The following is a 20439-nucleotide window of genomic DNA, read 5'->3' as shown; positions in this document are numbered from 1 at the left end:
AACATCAGGCTTCTAATTTATGGAATTAAACAGTTAAACAGTGGAATTTTGTGGTCACTACTCAGCATTACAGTCAAAATATATATACTGTAAATATCTAATGCCACATCAGAAACTCAGTCTTACACACTCCCAGGCAAGACTTTACTCTGTTTCCAGTTATTTTCTGGCTCTTAGAAGAGAACACAAAACTGCTCTAATAAAATACCTAAAGGATTGTTCATCCAGAGAAATTGGTATGAGGCCTTTTGTTTCTTTCTAATACTCCTTAGAGAAGGATGTTCTTGCTTACACAATAACATTGCACTGTCTGGATTGATCCAGATCATCATTACTTGGAGCTGCCGATTGTTACTGTTGGGTGGAAAGGCTTAAATGAAGGCCTAGCAATCATTATGCCCTCATATGTCTTGTGAAAAGAGGAGCACCTCAGGCAAGTCCAGGCACTATGTTTTATGACCACAGGCCAACAAAATTTTTACTGTTCACACTTGTCTCCTATTTGGAGCAATGGGGTAGTGCCTCTGGATATCCTAGCATTCTTTCAAGGCTCTTCTGTGTTTTCAAAGCACCAACCAAGACGGTAGTGTTTTGTGAAAGCTTTCACACCCCAAATATCCTTCACACCAAGATCATTCTATCTGCAAGCTTTTAATTTGCTTCTTCCTTTTACAATGTTGCTTCTGATGGTGGTCTTTCTGAAAGGTCTTTTCCACAACATCTAAAAACCAAGCCATGCTCTTCCACCTCTTCTTACATTTATGAAACTGTAAACCTTATTTGTAATCTCTTGCAAACTACTCATTAGATATAGTTAGAACCATATCTAGAGATAGGAGAAATGTAGAGGGGCTATGGTCAAAATAATCTTTTCAATGACTTCTAAAACGACGGGGAAAAATTGATTTATCAAAATGACAGAATTACAGAGGTTCATTATTTCAGTATGAACCTAAGCAAAAACCTGGAAATCAAGACATTGTCCATGCCCAGAAGTCAGTAGCTTTTTTTTTTTTCTTTTTTGAATGAGAACTACAGTAACTTAAAAGACTGACTATAAAATATCCAACTTCTATTAAAAAGACCAGGAAAAAGTAGATTTAAAGCAGCAAGGGGGATTACGATTTACACCTAAGGTCTTGTTTTCAAAAGACTTTTGTGTCATTTTTAGCTACGTTTACTCAATGAAAAGCTTGCTCTTAAACACAGTTGCTCTTAGTTCTAACAAGGAAGATTTGATTTGTGAACACATGCATCTTAAACGACCTATTGTTCAGAGTTTTTTGCAATGATAGATCCACTGTTCTTAGAAGAATTCATGTGAAAACAGTATAGAAGTATATGTTGTGGATTCAGAGCCCACACTGAATGATTTATATGCAATAAAAATACACAGTTTATATTTCCCGTTGTTTTTGAAAATGCCTATATATGGTCTATGCACAGGAAAAGACTACCAGAAAAAAATACTAAACAGTACACTCACCTTCATCACTAGTTGCTTGCTGTTTAACCAAAGTCATTGGAGATCTAGCTGGGGGTTTATTTAGTGGATGCCGCCAACTTTTAGATATTTTCTTGCTTTCAGCTTCTGCTGACTGAAAAGGAAAATCACAACTAATTTAGCATGGACTTCTGCAGTTAATTTTGATGAACAAATCCAGTCTCCTACAAATGAGCACAGATATCAGTTTTGCACGTATGACCAGGATATCCAAAGTACCTTTAGTGTAACAATAAAATATTTGTCTCTAATGCAAAATACAATGTCTAACTGAGGAAAAGTAATCTTTTGCACACATAAACTATTTGAGGTGTAGGTTTCTACAGTCCATCCAAACTTACAGAGCATAAATCCTGTTTTGCTCAGGTTATGTTTGAGAGAAAGAACAGTTCTGGAGAGCTAGAAATATAATGTAGCTGTGTTTTGGTAAATGTGCCCAGAATGTATTAACTTCATATGTCACAGAACACAAAATACCTGAGGAAATATATCTATATCTTGGAAATTAAAAAAAATAATAATCTGGAGTTCAGATAAGAAACTAAGACTCCTGACATAGGATTAACACACTGGGATATAAGGAAACTCCTCCCTCAAACACTCTTATGTACTTTCAGCTTGAAGTTAGCCAAGGTTCAAGAACTAAAGCCAATGCTGCAATCATTGCAGCATTCCCAATTCCAGATTTAGGTGCCATGAGGGATATCACAAAGTAAATCAGTTGCTGGTCACAACTGGAGATTCAGGAGTAGAGGAAGCACAAGTGTACTGACAAAAAGTTGAGAACAGTCTCACATGATTTCTATGGACCACCTAACTTTGTTCTTCAGTACCTAGAAAGCAACCCAACAAGTTACACACGTGCCCCTTGAATGCTGTGAGGGTTGAAAATTACTTCTATTAAGTATGAAGGAAATTACAAAACGAGATAGTATTTACTATGATAACCCAAGGGAACAAGATGAGGTCAAAGCATCATACAGGTTTATGATCTAGAAGTTACCAACAAATTAAAAAGGGAAAGATCTACCTCTTCTACCTCTTTAATTGCATTTGTGCAACACACTTGTAAGAAGTAATAACAAAAACACATGAAAGAGCAAGCAGTTATAATGGAGAATAGCTGAAGCCTCTTATGTGATACGTGATATATAAATTGCTGAGAGGCACTGAAAGAGATTAATAGAATCTCCAACACACATTTATTAAAACTCCCAAAATAGAAAAAAAAAAATCATTAGTGCACACTTTGTGCCTGTGAAATGGTCAGTATGATTTTGCTTACACCTCCAAAATCTATTTCCCATCAAGTCTGGCAATCTGGTGGTATAGACTGCCTGCTCTCTCTCTACCAAACTGGGAATTTGCCAAACTTAGCTTCTGTGACTACCACTACAGCTTTTCGTTTTTCAATCTGCTTCCTAAAATCAAAGCTGCCCACCCTTCAGAGCAGAGTAACAGCAGTAGAATAGAACAGAATAGAAAGAATAGAAGATTTTAGTTCATCTGGAAGTTCCTCCTACAAAGATCAGCAAGTCCAACTGCCTGACCTCTCAGGGCTAATTAAAAATTAAAGCATATTATTGAGTGCATCGTACAAACGCTTCTTGAATGCTGACAGGCTCGGGGCATCCACCAACTGTCAGGAAGGCTGTTTCAATGTTTGACCACCCTCACAGTACAGAAATGTTTCCTAATATCCAGTCTGACCCTGCCCCGGCATAGCTTTGTGCCATTCCCACACATCCTGTCATTAGTGACCAGGGAGATGAGACCAGCACCTCCCATTCACTTCTCCTCAGACACTTGTAGAGAGCAATGGGGTCAGCTTTCAGCCTCCTTTTCTGCAGACTCGACAACCCATGTATCCTCAGCCTCTCCTCATAGGACATGCCTCCAGCCTTTTTGCCAGATACTTTCATGTATAGAAATGCATAGAAAAGTATACTTTCACATAAGAAAGGGTCAAGAAAATAAACGTTTTTTGAAAAATAGATACATGATACCAAATACAGCACTCGTATCTAATTGCAGTTGACATAAAACTTACGGGGAGTGGCTGACTCATCAGAGGGCTGTGCAGGCACTCAGAGGGACCTCAAAAGGCTGGAGAGGTGGGCTAAGAATCTCATGAAGTCCAACAAGAAGTGCTGAGTCCTGCATCTGGGGAGGAACAACCCCAGGCGCCAGCACATGCTGGGGGCCACCCAGCTGGAAAGCAGCTTGGCATAAAACCACATGGGACTCCTGGTGGACACCAAGCTGAACATGAGCCAGCAGTGTGTCCTTGCTGCTAAGAAAGCTAAAGGTATTCTCGGCTGCATCAGGCAAAGTATCACCAGCAGGTTGAGAGAGGTGATCCTTCCACTCTTCTCGGCATTGATGAGGCTTCAAATGGAGTTCTGTGTCCAGTTCTGGGCCCTTAGCACAAAAGAGACCTGGACATATCGGAGACTCCAGCAGCAGGCCACCACAATGATCAAGGGACTAGAGCACCTCTCATATGAGGAAAGGCTGATGGAACTGCAGCCTGGAGAAGAGGAGGCTCAGGGCGAACCTTATCAATGTGTATAAATACCTGAAGGCAGGGTGTAAAGAGGATGGAACCATGCTGTTTTCTGTGTTGCCCTGTGCCAGGACAAGAGGCAATGGGCACAAACAGGACCACAAGAGGTTCCATCTAAACATCAGGAAGCACTTCTCTACTGTGTGGCTGTCAAAGCACTGGAGCAGGTTGTCCAGAGAGGCTGTGGAGTCTCCCTCACTGGAGATCCCCAAAAGCCATCTGGACGTGGTCCTGTGCAATATTTGCTCTAGATGTCCCTGCTTGAGCAGGGGGGTTGGACCAGATGACCTCCAGAGGTGCCTTCCAACTCAAACCATTCCGTGCTTCTGTAATAATTTGTATTTCAGGTCAGTAGCAATAATTAAAGCTGGTAGCTGTGTTAGTACTGGCAGGCAGTGAACATGGGAATAGCTTGAGAGTAGTGACTGACAGATCAGATTCACAGATACAAAATGAGATTAGTAGAAATCTAAAATCAGATGAAAAATATGCCAACAAGTAAGCTCCAAAAACATTCTGCTTTGGATCTGAATTCCCACTGTTGCCTGAACACTTCAGAACATGCTCAAATTAGCACGAGATTAAAATCATGCATATTCTTAACTGCTTTAATATGGATATCAGTTCTGACTAGGAACATGTTTGTTCACATTTCATTAAATCAGGAATATATTAATATAATGATGGAAATTTGCTTCACATACACTGGATGTTTCCATGCCATCTTCTTCATCCTTTTTTGCAACAGGCACTTCTCCATGTTCCAAGATACTTCCACAGCTTTCTAGGTCACTCACATCATCCTCTATAAAGGCATTTTCCTCTTTACCTGGGTTTTCCACTTCAGAAGTATGTTCCTGCGACTCATGGAATGGTATGGGTGACATACACTGATATTGAGATTTCAAACTCTCTTCTTTTCTACAGTTATCAGAAATGGGCAGACAGGCCACTGAATCTTCAGATGTAATGACAGAGTCATTGGAATCTGCCCCATCTTCATCTTTGATTTTTGTTTTCTCTAGTGCAGGAGCAGGACTGGAAAATGATTCTGAAAGGATGCTTCCTGTGGATCAAAAATACGATTTGTTAATAAATCTCACTTTCTATTAGTGTATTTCATTTCAAAACAATACGAACAGCTCCTTATTAAGGAGACACACAAAGAAGTAGGTGTTAGAAGGACATGCATAAAAGTGGAGTACAGGTTTGACTGCAGAATATATTCAATGTAAAATTTTGAGTTTAATGTAAAATTTGGAGCGTGAAATACAGCTTTAATCGTTTAATGGGTATTTTGTGTTTGAATTACAACAGTTTTAAGTCATTCAAAATAATCAATATTTGTTTAGTCTGACAGCCCACATGCACTTTATACTGGTTGGAAAAAAAAATAATAAAAAATATATATATAAAAGGTTGGTATATTGAACTTTATTTATACCTATTATGCCAGTTTTGCAAGTGAAAATAAACATCAACTAATGGTTTATAATTAGGAAAATATATTTCAAATAGATATCAAGAATATTCTGAAAACAACAGCACTGGTCTAAAAATGAAAGGCAATTAGCATAAATTTAGAGTTCAGCAATTACCATAATTCTATATTTCAGTGATGCTGAAGGGTGAATTTGTGGATTTTGTTGAAATTCTTTATCTGTGGATGTTTCAACACGTTTCCATATTTTCTAGGCTGTTTTCCAGACACAATAAGCTGGAGAGCTGACCCAAAAAACATGCTTTTAAAGAACTCTATTGCCACACATCACAGTGAATACTGGTTCAGCAGTACTTCCAAGGCATTACAGAAAATGGTCTCTGAAGTACTTTTCTTTACAGTGGTTATATGAATGAGCTTTTCTGAAAAATGACTTTGTCAGGTCAAGTGTTTATAAAATTTAGTAATATAAAGCCCATCTGATACCAAAACAGAACCTCTGTGTATGAAGACTACTGTCCTTATGTAGCATAATGACTGTACTAGATGGAGATGACACAGGACAAACCACTGGCTCCTATGTGAATACTGGCGCTTCTAGTGTCATATCTAAAAAGGCCTTTTCCTCTACAAAGGTCTAGGCACCACCCCTCAATAGCACAAAGGGAAGGACAGTGCTCCACTCTTCTCTGCTTTTCCTTCTCTTGTCAAGGAGCACATGAAGTCAGGTATCTAAATAACACTAGCTTTTCAGTGGTCATGAACACTCCAAACCTCTGATAAAGCTGGAGGAAGCTGTAAAGGAACAGCTTCAAAAAAAAAAAAAAAAGTGGGGGGGGGAAGGGGGCTTTAAAATACAGCAACACCTAAATTTAAGAAAGAAATTCTCAGCTTCCAGTTTGGAATTAGCACTTTGGTATCTTTATGAGGTTCAGTCCTGGTTTTTACCACCTCCAGCAAAACTAATACCATTCAAAAACAGAGAAAGAGTGTCTAAATATACAACCAAATTTTAAATCTGTGGGACTGTTCCCAAACCTGAAGTTAAGACTGTAGTTTCCCTTTCTGAACAAGAATGTGAAACTATACCTTAATTACAATGAAATTCAATGGTAACAGAAGAAATAAGTTCCAGAACAGACCAAACACAAAATTATAAAATCATTGTGGGGGAAAAAAAAAGAAGCATCCTTGACTTGAAAAAGCCTTTGTAAATTACATTATCAGACAAAACAAGGGAAAATTAGAACTCCAGTCTCAGAGCATTTTTTGCACAAGTATGACCACTATGCAGTAATAATATGCAGTATTATTGATGAAAATACATGTAGCATATTGGAAGCATATATGCTCTATAATGTTTGCATCATTAAGAGTTGTTTCCATATCACTTACCACTTTTTTTTTTGTATAGCCTATCAGTCAATTGAAGAAGTATAATTTAAAAGAATCATCCTCTTTGCACACTCGACTAAAACAATTTAGCTGATACTACTCTCAGTTCAGAATATTAATTTGGTCATTCACTCTTATTGAATCAATCTTCTCTGAATAACTTTGTAAGTACACATTTTTAGTATGCTACTTAGGAGTGTACATTGCTTTAATGTCCACTAATTTATAACATTAGAGTATCAATAGTCTACAACTTAGATGTGAAAAACCATCAGTCCTTATCTCACCTGCACCCTTGGCATTATCCAATAACACCTGATCCAGCTGCATTCTACCACTGTTTTCTTCTTCCCCAGAAGGCACTCCTGCACTTAGTCGTCTCACTTTTTCCTCTCGTTTTTCATTGACCTTGAAGTCATCAGCAGTTGCTTCAGTCGCTATGATTTCCGCACCAGTTGCCACAGCAGACAGTCTCTTGTCCTCTGGAGTTTTAAGCTTTTTAGATCGAGATCTGTTGCGCTGTAAGCTGTTATAAGAGATACTGCTGTCAGAGTAGAATGTCTGTCTTGGATAAGATAAAATGTCTACCAATATATATATGTCCCTTTCACCTGCTTAAAGACAGAAGGAAAAAAAAAAAAGAGAGAGAATTTTTCATCTTTTTGTATTGAGATGGTGTTTACAATTTATTATGTGATAGGTTAACGATTCAATTTGACCTTCTAACCTTTTATCAGTATTCTATGACAAAACTTAAATTGTAAAATAACCTTAACTATTACTTAATCAGCATCCAGACTAGCTTTCCAATTAACCCTTTTTTTTGAACATGAAAGAGACTAACCCTTATGAAAGTAATGAAGACAAAACATTCTCAAACACACTAAAACCAGGTAATATTTCCAAACACTAATGCCAGTACAATAGTAGTCTGAATACCCTCATAAAATGTGGTCTGTTTACATACCATATACATTTTTATACACATATTAACATAAACAAGCATCTGAATAAATAAAAAATTCTAGTCACCAAATATTTTGAATGGCTACTGTATCAAACAATACATTTGATAATGCTTTTTAAAAATCAAAGTTGAAATAGTATAGAGTTTATGCACCCTCAGAATCAGAAGAAAGAGGCTGAAGCAAGAGAGATGTCAGCCACTTTGAGAAACTGGTTTGTTATTTATGCGCTCAAGCTAAGGGTAACAGGAGATTGGAATCCAGTTTCAAATTCAACTATGTAATACAGGAGAAGATGATGTTTACCTGCTTCATAGAATCATAGATTTGTTCAGGTTGGAAAAGACCTCTGAGATCATCTAGCCCAACCTTTAACCTAGTACTGACAAGCCCACCACTAAACCATGCTACTAAGTTCTACATCTACATGTTTCTTGAAGACCTCCAGGTATGGTGACTCAACCATTTCCCTGGGCAGTCTATTCCAATTCTGCACAACTCTTTAAGTAAACAAATTTCTCCTGATATCCAACCAAGACCTCCCCTCCTTCACAAGTTTGTGAACCACAAATCATACATCAGGTTCCAAAACTGATGACACAGAGTGATTAATTCCCAACTACGGCAGGAACTTGGACTCTAAACACCTCCAGAAAAAATATTTTGTTACCCCTTCCCTTTTATCATGTGTCATCTAATGTACACATTTCAACACAATCTCTACAAAGCAATATTAGAAATAGTATTTCTACAAAACAGTAATTCCAAAAAATTTGCCCAAGTATGACACATGGCCATCCATCCACAACAGCCAGCCTAATTACTGTTTACATGCAGTTCTAGTGTTGCAAAGTATTTCAGCCACAAACATCAAACTTAAGCTCTGCATGTCACTATGTTCAGGAAAATTCCCATACATGGTATTTCTTCTGTTTTCCCTCTTTTGGAACTTGCATTATCCTCCTAATCAAAATGATCACAATTTCAATCATAGAATCATAGAATAGCTTGGGTTGGAAGGGACCTCATAGATCACTTAGTTCCAAGCCCCTTGCCAATCAACACATTACAGTAGAAATTAAGCTGAGTAAACATTTCATCTTCCCTTCACAATATGCATTGTTACCACGGCTGAATAAAAGCCAACTGAAGAATTAAAAAGTATGGGAATTGTGTTTATTAGCTCAGCTCAGTGCATGAAATCACACCATGTGTTCCCAGCTAAAACTTTCAATACATTGTTTTAGTCTTTTAGTTAAAATTGCATTGGAGTGTATACTTGCAGTTACTCTGTACAGCGAAATTAACTACAAGTGAAATTACCTAATCAATAAAATTTCTCTCTCTCACTCTCTGTTTCAGTTAGTACTATCCATGCATTAAGAAACTGGCTGTTCCAGCTTCTTCACCAGATGTCTTCAAGAACTCATTCTATCCCACAAATTACATGTATTATTAGAAACCCCAGAACAAACCCAATGTCTTCAACTATGTTTTTCCTCTACAACTGGAACTGATTCTCTTCCTTAGAGTTTGATTTTCACAGAATCACAGAATTGTCTAGGTTGGAAGAGACGTCAAGATCATCGAGTCCAACCTCTGACCTAACGCTAGCAGTCCCCACTAAACCATATCACTAAGCTCTACATCTAAACGTCTTTTAAAGACTTCCAGGGATGGTGACTCCACCACTTCCCTGGGCAGCCCATTCTAATGCCTAACAACCCCCTCAGTAAAAAAGTTCTTCCTAATATCCAACCTAAAATACCCCTGGCACAACTTTAGTCCATTCCCCCTCATCCTGTCACCAGGCACATGGGAGAACAGACCAACCCCCACCATGCTACAGCTTCCTTTAAGGTATCTATAGAGTGTAATAAGGTTGTCCCCGAGCTTCCTCTTCTCCAGGCTGAACAACCCCAGCTCCCTCAGCCGCTCCTCGTAGGACTTGTTCTCCAGATCCCTCACCATCTTCATTGCCCTTCTCTGCACCCGCTCAAGCACCTCAATGTCCTTGTTGTAGCGAGGGGCCCAAAACTCAACACAGTACTCGGGGTGCGGCCTCACCAGAGCCGAGTACAGGGGGACAATCACTTCCCTAGCCCTGCTGGCCACACTGCTTCTTATGCAAGCCTACTGTCTTCTTCAAGAAACACATTCATTCACAAAGAAAATGAAGAATTCCCAGTTTAAGAGCAAGACAGAAAGGTAATTATGTTGTAAAGCAATTTGAAGGAGGAAAGAGGTCTTAAAAAACAGTATTTTTAACCCAGCATGCCTCTCTCCCCAGAAACTAGATACCAATAAAACAGTACAATCTAGGCTAGAAGCTAAGTAGGTTTTTGTTAGATAATGAAAAAGAAAATCCATAGAGGTCATGTTAAGTAAAATCAAAATATGAAAGCAATAGTGCACAAGTAAAATTTGTGCAATGTAGAAACAAACAAACAAAAAAAAAAAAACAAACATCATGCACGCATGAAGGAAACATATCCTGCTATGAAACTGCTTTAATAGAATTTGACAGCTTCAACTGACAAGCTGAAACTTTATTCTCCTATTTTTGTTAGTGGTGTCAGCATAAATAACTGGGATTGAGACTCTCCTTATGCCAAATTCTGATCTCTCGTTGGCCTGTGGTAGATGCAAAAGGGTTTTGGCTGCTACACTGTGAGTCTGCCAAATAAGCAGTGATATCTCCATGGAGCTAGATGGCAGTGAGGACTAAGGCTGATGCTAGAGACTAAACACAGCTGTTGGGATTCTGCCATAGCTTCATGACATGTTTTTCCAATTTAATCTCCATCCCAACTGTGAGAAGACGTCTCTTCTGTCTTTTGTTTGCAGAAGTAACTAGAAACAATGGCAACCATCCATTGAAAAATTTTCGGTAATAGTCTTTACTAAAGAAGGATTCTAAACACCACACTGGAATGCATTTTGGTGGTCTCCATACTCATTAACTTCAGCTATGTATATGACTTGTAAGCTACAAATGAACTTTTCACTTAGTTACTCTGAAAGACTTTACTTGTCCCCACATCCACCTTAACAAAGAAAAAAAACAAAACACTTTAAGTAAATGAATTAAAATAGAATTTGGAGAAAGGAGCACTGAGGAAACAAAAAGGAAACTGACTTCAGATTGCAAACAACTAAATGAAGGATAAAGAAACAAATACCTCTTGGGAAGCTTCTTTTTCTTTCTTCTTTGCTGCCAGATCTTTACTTCAGGTGTTGATTCAGGAGTAGGTTTTGTATGATCTATGATATATAAATCTTTGCCTTGTTTCCACAGCTGGTATCTGTCTGGTTGAAACTTCTTCACAAAAATGTCCATGGATATTGTTACCATGTCTTTCCTGCACGTGCACTGCAAGAGAATAGAGGAATGTTTAAGTGACAAGTTATGTAATGCGCCACAGTTTGCAGTAAAGAAAATCCAGAATAAAAATCCCACATGTGAAAGCCAACTTTACTTTAATCAAAACTTTTCTCTTTTCCATCTTCCTCACTTCTTCTGCAGGTAAGGAGTGTTCAAGAGAAGGTGCTATCTCAACTTATGTGACATTCCAGGATTCCACACAGGTACTTATGGACACTCCATTGTTTTATTAACTCTTAAAATTAAGACCAAAAATAAATTATAGCATTTCTTCTATTAACTGTTCTTGATAATTTTAAGCATAATATGTTGAACTGCATGTATCTTCAGCAGAATCATAATTTTCTTAAAATTATGCATGTTGTATCCACCTGTCCCAAAGGCCTTTGCAGGCATTTATAGAGTTCTAACTTTTATACTTCTTATCGAAAGAAATTTGACAAGTAGGAAATGCACACAAGTACCATACCAAGTTTCAGTTTTATTCAGGTTTTCCTACAAAGAGAAAAGGACAAACAAGAGAGGGGAGTAGACACTTTGGAACATTATGTTTTACAGCCCTGAGGAGTGTTATGAACCTGTAATCTGCCTTTCTGTGCAATGTCCACCCTAAAATCTCATGCAGGACTTCCATCATCAACTTTGTTTTCATCCCTGACCAAACTATTTTTATACTGCTTTCCTTTACAAATTCTGCACATGAGTGGCATATTCTAGAGTAACTGAGTTAACACTGAACAATGATTGTGAAAATCCATAGGATTCTTCATGGAAATACTGTAAATGCTAACAGATGACTTTAAAACTAAAGTTACTGTACCTAATACTCCAAAATACCTGCTTATTAGGAGACTGCAATAAATAAAACAATATGCCTGTGGTAGCTAAACTATTCAGATTAAAAGCAAATTGACTGGCTAAAAAAAGAGATTCTTAAGTGGAAAAACGTTTAAAAAACTTAGTGCTTTAGCTAAATGACTCTGTTAAGGGGCAAAACTGAGATGATGTTTTATTTCAGGTAAACAGGTGTATACAAAAAAATGGTAAATGCATATGTCTGCCATAGTTGGTTTAAAAGGGGTGATAAAACAAGGAGGGTGTTTACTCATAGAAAAATTGAAACACTTGTGACTGAATGCTAGCATTCGATAAAATGGTTGCTTTCTGTGTGCTAGATGCAAATTCCTTTGCCCGCTCTTTCCTCCTACCATTTCTAATCTACCCTTCTTCCACTCCGAAAGTATAAGCAGTAAAATGTACACAAGGAATCTGAGAATTATTCAATTGCTTGCTTCATTTTCAGTATCTTCAAAAAAAGGTTAAGTAGGAAAACATGGAGGCAAAAGCTAGATCAGCACTGAAATAATACAGTAATGACTTCATGGAAAGTTGCTGCAAACACAGTCAGTAAAAATAACAAATTTCAGCCACCACAAGGAATTATTTTTTATTTAACGTCATATGAGGCCCAATCTCCAGGTAGAACAATTTTATTGACCAACCTTCTAATCTTAAGCGTGCAAGTAAACTTACTATTTCATTATTTGAAACTTATGCCAAAGGGATATTGTCTTCTTTCTTCAGAAGGTAATTTCGTTCTTCTTTCTGACTTTGGAATACTTTATTATTATTATTATTATTATTAAATGCATAGTTCCATGGCACATTTCTGAATTTACATGATGTTCATTACATATGCATTAATGATGTTTATTATGTATGACATTTTCCACTGGATGGTTTCCTCCACATTTTGAACTCAAAATGGAGTGAGTTTCCAAACAACGATGCCTAAAGTCTCCAGGGGCACAAAATGAGATGAGGTATGCCATATCCATATTTGATGCTACCATCACAGCTTCATTCCACACATCTCCTATCATATCCTACCTGACTATGGTAATCAGAACAAATCACAGCACTGTCCCAATGAATTTTACCACTACTGCAGTAACGTATGTAGGGACTCACACAACTATTGTGAAGCCCTGTGCCAATCTCAAAAGCTAGCATCTAAACCCTACTTCAAAAGATGTCAGAAGAAAACTTTCTCAACTCCTCTGACTACATACAGATATCAGAACTACACAGCAACCTGATTTTTGCTGTAAAGGCAGAGTTACTACCACTGCAATAGACATGGTTTTAGCAGAATCTGACATCAGTTTAAAATTACATTTTATTTAATTCATATGTTTACAATTTTACTGTTAATTAAGTCCTACATTCACCTAACAAGAAGGCTGTAGTAACTCATCCGAATGCCAACAGTTTTTCCTAACACTACCCTCTAATGGAAGAATGAGTAGAAAGAAGAAAAAAAAATGAAGTTGTAGCTTTAAGAAGCTGCATCTTATGACAGTTTTTAACCAAGAGTATCTGCCTAGAATATTCTTTTTTCAAAAAACTTGTATACATGTACATATACACACATTCTGCAAAAAGACTTAACATTATTTGAAACACAGTCTCATTCATAAAGTACCATAATCAGTCACAATGAGCAGTAACAGGAAAGGAATTGAGATATCTGGACAGTGGAAAGATGCAGATACAGTCCACTATATTATTTTTCACTTTTAAAAATAGAATTTGTAACATAGGACAAGAGATACTCCGTTTTCTCTTTATTTACGCATAAAATCCTTTCAATTTCAAGACAAAATTTCTACACACAGATTAGAAATGTTTTGTTAAGTAGAAATTAAAAGGATTACTGGTTTTGCTGTTAGACATCAAGGCTTCTCGCAGTCTGGAAAAAAAAAAAAAAGCTATCGTTTAAGTCAAAAGAAAAAAAAAACATCAAGAAAAAATACATTCTATGATGTATTCTATGATTCTACGATAATAACATATGAAAAGACTTAAAATAAATTATGTCCAAATGACGCATAGAATTTCTGTCTTTCAGTAAGGTTTGATTAATTTCCACCAGTTTCTAACAGTATTACTTCAAGTGATTTAAAAAGAGCAATCAGATACTAGGAATACCATTGATTTTTTATAGAAGTTTTTAAACTTCTAAAAACACATACCTCTGAGTAAAAAATTAAAGAGAAGTGGCAATCATGCTCAACTCTACTATTGCTAGCCTGAAAATACAGGAAACACAGAAAACAACCTTCTAGGCACTAAAAGCTGTAAATATTTGGAGGTATCATATTATCATATTACCCAGTGAAAGCAGTTATGATCTGAAAACTATTTCTGCTATTTTTCCCTAAATTATGTCAGGAGAAAAAAAAAAAAAAAAAAAAAAGAAAAAAAAAAAGAAAAAACGGTGGCTTTGATAAATAATTTGGAGGAGTGTTTCTTGGGTTCTTCTTGAGGGGGCAACATTCTTTTCTCATGTCTCATTTGACTGACTTAGAGCTGACAGTTACATGGCTTCCTGCTTCAGAGACAAAAAGGTGAGTGAAAGCTTCTCTCTCCAAAGCAAAACTAAATGTCATTCTGATGGAGAAGTCTCTAGGGACATAGGCACAGGTACATGCCACTAAAACACTCACTATAGTACATTAACGGATGACAATTTTAGGAACATGTAATATTTTTAAGAGTAAATGTGAAATCAAAGTTGCTAGACTAGTAAAATCATACAATCAGAAAAAAATAGAAAAAAAATACAAGCCATTATTTCTGTAAAATAACAAAAAGAACAATAATCCACCCCAGTAAGTGCACAAATGTAATTTGTCCCAGGCCACTGTCTACCTGTGTAAGTGCTATAGGAGTTATCTCCATCATTTGGCAGCTGTTTGGTGGCAGATTCACAAGAGAATGACAAAATGAATAAGTTTAGAACATCCTGGTCAAGACTGAAATGCATTGATAGAAGTGAGAGATCATCAGTATAACTAACACAGCCCTTCCTGTAGATCCACTATTATTCACCGATAATGTATGCTCACTACACAAAAAACGCACGTAACATGCAGTTATGTTGGTTCAGATCCCATTCTATTCAATGCAAGGAGTTATTTTCTATATTCAGTATAATCAGTCTGATATATATTCTTCAATCAAAGATTAGTATGACAATCAGAGAAATTAAGGGACCAGAATCCTCTCTCAGTCTTTTGGCCTCACAATTAACATCTCCAACATAATCATTAATACTATTATTATTTATTCTCTCATAAAGACACAGCTTGGAGGTAAGCAATTCAAATGACTCTTATTAGTAACTGCACACACTGAATTGGAAGAAAAATGTATCAGCACCGTAACTAAATGGTATAACCAGACACGATATATATTTGTAATGAGTGTAAATTACCTTGGAGAGACATGCTCAGCCAAAGTATTTTTTTTTTCCAAATAAATGTTATTTGTGAATGGAAAAAGAGTAACTTTTGTATTTAAAAAATTAAGTTCTTCTCATTTTGGGCTCTAATGCAGACAATTTGAAATAAATACACCAAGCTTGTAGATTTTTATGCATATTTAACACAGAATCAAACACCTTTTAAAATAGGGGGATTTTTCCCCTAACTGTTCTTACTAAGATAATAGCAGGATTCGTGTTTTGACCAGCAGTATTTTGACTTACTAACATCTACACTAGTACCTCAAAAAAAGCTCTTAAAACATTTTATGTCATCAAGAATCAAGTACACATCTTAAGGGTCTAATACTCTTCCATTAATATTAAACTCTCTCAAACAGAACCACATGGGATTTTTTAAACTATCAAAAATACGGTGCGCTCTCCAGGAAGTCGGTACACACCCAGACCGACTACCCGTTAAAAAATGCCGCAGTTCAGGTCACCGGATGCAAGGAGTGTCTGAGCCTGTTGCTGCCATCGGCGGGAGGCAGAGAAACTGTGTGCGTGAGGTGCGAGCAGGTGGATGACCTGGTCCGCATGGTGGCGGAGCTCAAGGAGGAGGTGGAGAGGTTGAGGGCCATCAGGGAGTGTGAGCGAGAGATAGACTTGTGGAGTAACTCCCTGCAGGGCCTCAAGGGGAGGTACCGAGGTGAGACTCCTCAAATGGGGGTGGACCCCCTGCCCTGTAGCCGGGCAGAGGGAGGGGATCTGGGAGTTGAGGAGGAATGGAGACAGGTCCCTGCTCGACATCGCAGGCGACGCTCTCCCCTTCCGGCCCCGCATTCCCAGGTGCCCTTACACAACAGGTTTGAGGCCCTGGAGCTCGACAGACCAGTAGCTGAGGAAGAGGTAGCAAGTGTTCCCAGGAGGATGCCTGGGGTGAGGAGGTTGACTCCGCGCCTCAGGACTGCCTCCATCAAGAAAGACAGGAGGGTTATTGTTGTTGGAGACTCTATTCTTAGGGGAACAGAGGGCCCTATTTGTCGGCCTGACCCTACCCGTAGGGACGTCTGCTGCCTCCCTGGGGCCAGGGTCAGGGACGTTGCCAGGAAGCTTCCCAACCTGGTACGCCCCTCTGACTATTACCCTCTTTTGATAGTCCAGGCGGGCAGTGACAACATTGAAGAGAGAAGCCTGAAGGCTATCAAACGAGACTTTAGGGGGCTGGGTCGGTTAGTGGATGGAGCGGGAGTGCAGGTGGTGTTTTCATCCATCCCTACAGTGGCAGGGAGGGGTTCAGAGAGGACACGGAAAGCCCACCTGTTAAACACGTGGCTCCAGGGCTGGTGCCAACACAGAAATCTTGTTTTTTTTGATCATGGGGCACTTTACTCAGCACCTGGCCTGATGGCTGCAGACGGGTCCCTATCTTTCAGGGGAAAAAGGATCCTGGGCCAGGAGCTGGCAGGGCTCATTGAGAGGGCTTTAAACTAGGTAGGAAGGGGGATGGGGCTGAAGCTAGGATTGTTGGGGCTGTGCAGGGGGGAACAATGGCAAGGCCGGAGGATAAGGCAACGGCCCAGCTGAAGTGCATCTACACCAATGCACGCAGCATGGGTAACAAACAGGAGGAGCTGGAAGCCATCGTGCAGCAGGCAGGCTACGACTTGGTTGCCATCACGGAGACGTGGTGGGACCACTCTCATGACTGGAGTACTGCAATGCCTGGCTATAAGCTCTTTAGAAGGGACAGGCAGCACAGAAGGGGTGGTGGTGTGGCTCTCTATATTAGAGAGTCTTTCGAGGTTGTAGAACTCAAGGCTGGGAATGACAAGGTCAAGTCCCTTTGGGTTAGGATCGGCAGGGACAACAAGGCTAATGTCCTGGTCGGGGTCTGCTATAGACCGCCGAATCAGGATGAGGAGACAGATGAGGAGTTCTACAGGCAGCTGACAGAAGTTGCGAAATCGTCAGCTCTTGTACTCGTGGAGGACTTCAACTCCCCTGACATATCCTGGAAGCACAACACAGCCCTGAGAAAGCAGTCTAGGAGGTTTCTGGAGAAGTGTGGAAGATAGCTTCCTGACGCAGCTGGTTAGTGAACCTACCAGGGGTGGTGCCCCGCTAGACCTTCTCTTCACAAACAGAGAAGGACTGGTGGAGGATGTGATTGTCGGGAGCTGTCTTGGGCAGAGTGACCACGAAATGGTAGAGTTCACTATTCTTGGCGAGGCCAGGAAGGGGACCAGTAAAACCGCTGTATTGGACTTTCGGAGGGCTGACTTTGAGCTGCTCAGGACTCTAGTTGGTGGAGTCCCTTGGGAAGCGGTTCTGAATGGCAGAGGGGTCCAGGAAGGCTGGGCGCTCTTCAAGAGGGAAATCTTAATGGCGCAGGAATGGTCTGTCCCCATGTGCCCAAAGACGAGCTGGCGGGGAAGAAGACCAGCCTGGCTCAACAGAGAATTGTGGCTTGATCTTAGGAGAAAAAAGAGGGTTTATAATCTTTGGAAAAGTGGGCAGGCCACTAGGGAGGACTATAAGGATGTAGCGAGGCTGTGCAGGGACAAAATTAGGAAGGCCAAAGCTCATCTGGAGCTCAATCTGGCTACTGTCATTAAAGATAACAAAAAACGTTTCTATAAATACATCAACACAAAAAGAAGGACTAAGGAGAATCTCCATCCTTTACTGGATGCGGGGGGAAACTTAGTTACAAGAGATGAGGAAAAGGCGGAGGTGCTCAATGCCTTCTTTGCCTCAGTCTTTAGTGGCAATACCGGTTGTTCTCTAGATACTCAGTACCCTGAGCTGGTGGAAGGGGATGGGGAGCAGGATGTGGCCCTCACTATCCATGATGAACTGGTTGGTGACCTGCTACGGCACTTGGATGTGCACAAGTCGATGGAGCCAGATGGGATCCACCCAAGGGTACTGAGAGAACTGGCAGAGGAGCTGGCCAAGCCACTGTCCATCATTTATCAGCAGTCCTGGCAATTGGGGGAGGTCCCAGTTGACTGGCGGCTAGCAAATGTGACGCCCACCTACAAGAAGGGCCGGAGGGCAGACCCAGGAAACTACAGGCGTGTCAGTTTGACCTCAGTGCCAGGGAAGCTCATGGAGCAGATCCTCCTGAGAGTCATCACGCAGCACTTGCAGGGCAAGCAGGCGATCAGGCCTAGTCAGCATGGGTTTATGAAAGGCAGATCCTGCTTGACGAACCTGATCTCCGTCTATGACAAAGTGACGCGCTGGGTGGATGAGGGAAAGGCTGTGGATGTGGTCTACCTTGACTTCAGCAAGGCTTTTGACACTGTTTCCCACAGCATTCTCCTCAAGAAACTGGCTGCTCTTGGCTTGGACTGGCGCACACTTCGTTGGGTTAGAAACTGGCTGGATAGCCGGGCCCAAAGAGTCGTGGTGAATGGAGCCAAGTCCAGTTGGAGGCCAGTCACTAGTGGCGTCCCCCAGGGCTCGGTGCTGGGGCCGGTCCTCTTTAATATCTTCATCGATGATCTGGACGAGGGCATCAAGTGCACCCTCAGTAAGTTCGCAGATGACAACAAGTTAGGTGCGTGTGTCGATCTGCTCAAGGGTAGGAAGGCTCTGCAGGAGGATCTGGATAGGCTGCACCGATGGGCTGAGGTCAACTGCATGAATTTCAACAAGGCCAAGTGCCGGGTCCTGCACCTGGGGCGCAATAACCCCAAGCAGAGCTACAGGCTGGGAGATGAGTGGTTGGAGAGCTGCCTGGCAGAGAAGGACCTGGGAGTGATGGTGGATAGTCAGCTGAATATGAGCCAGCAGTGTGTTCAGGTGGCCAAGAAGGCCAACAGCATCCTGGCTTGTATCAGAAACAGTGTGACCAGCAGGGCTAGGGAGGTGATCGTCCCCCTGTACTCAGCTCTGGTGAGGCCGCACCCCGAGTACTGTGTTGAGTTTTGGGCCCCTCGCTACAACAAGGACATTGAAGTGCTTGAGCGGGTGCAGAGAAGGGCGACAAAGCTGGTGAGGGGCCTGGAGAACAAGTCCTACGAGGAGCGGCTGAGGGAGCTGGGGTTGTTCAGCCTGGAGAAGAGGAGGCTCAGGGGCAACCTTATCGCTGTCTATAGGTACCTCAAGGGAGGCTGTAGCGAGGTGGGGGTTGGTCTGTTCTCCCACGTGCCTGGTGACAGGACGAGGGGGAATGGGCTTAAGTTGAGCCAGGGGAGTTTTAGGTTAGATGTTAGGAAGAACTTCTTTACTGAAAGGGTTGTGAGGCACTGGAACAGGCTGCCCAGGGAAGTGGTGGAGTCACCATCCCTGGAAGTCTTTAAAAGACGTTTAGATGTAGAGCTTAGGGATATGGTTTAGTGGGGACTGCTAGCGTTAGGTCAGAGGTTGGACTCGATGATCTTGAGGTCTCTTCCAACCCAGAAATTCTGTGATTCTGTGAAATATTAATGCTGTAGAGGTTATATTTTACTGCAGCAGAAAGTAAATAGACAATTTATATCATTTGACTAGAAGGTGAGGTGTGTTATAATATTTAACACATTAAGCTTAAGTAGCTGGAAGTTGTTGAACATTGCACTGTAACATTTCATACTTAGTGTAGCATTTTCTTAATTAAAATGTCATTTTCATTACAACTGAAATCTACTTTATTTAAAATTCACACAAGGTATTAATTTAAAGAACAATAGCTCATTCTTAGGCTAGATTTATTCCTTTACTTTGTGTAATCCTTTCAGGAAAAAAAAATATACATATCTATATATAGATATATAGATATAGATAGATCTGTATATAGAGAGAGATAGATCTATAGATATATAGATCTATATATATACATATACACACATGTATATATATATATATATACACATAGTATATAGATAGATAGATAGATAGATAGATATAGATCTATACAGATA

General features: G+C 40.0%; 1 protein-coding gene across 2 annotated transcripts in view; it reads right to left on the bottom strand.

Annotated features, from left to right (window-relative positions):
• The window catches only part of KDM4C (lysine demethylase 4C), a 286073-nt gene that overhangs the window by 128109 nt on the left and 137525 nt on the right, over window positions 1–20439 (bottom strand). For both annotated transcript variants that reach the window (XM_032206225.1, XM_032206226.1), the window contains exons 9-12: window positions 11054–11244; window positions 7194–7432; window positions 4775–5136; window positions 1487–1598 (exon numbers count right to left, since the gene is read on the bottom strand). In XM_032206225.1, coding sequence (XP_032062116.1) covers window positions 1487–1598; window positions 4775–5136; window positions 7194–7432; window positions 11054–11244 — 904 coding nt within the window. The remainder of the gene's footprint in view (window positions 1–1486; window positions 1599–4774; window positions 5137–7193; window positions 7433–11053; window positions 11245–20439) is intronic.

This window comes from Aythya fuligula, chromosome Z (genome assembly GCF_009819795.1).
Source record: "Aythya fuligula isolate bAytFul2 chromosome Z, bAytFul2.pri, whole genome shotgun sequence".
In the NCBI taxonomy this organism is placed as follows: Eukaryota; Metazoa; Chordata; class Aves; order Anseriformes; family Anatidae; genus Aythya; species Aythya fuligula.
The sequence above is the reverse complement of the archived record's forward strand: the minus strand, read 5'-3'. Positions and strand labels throughout refer to the sequence as shown.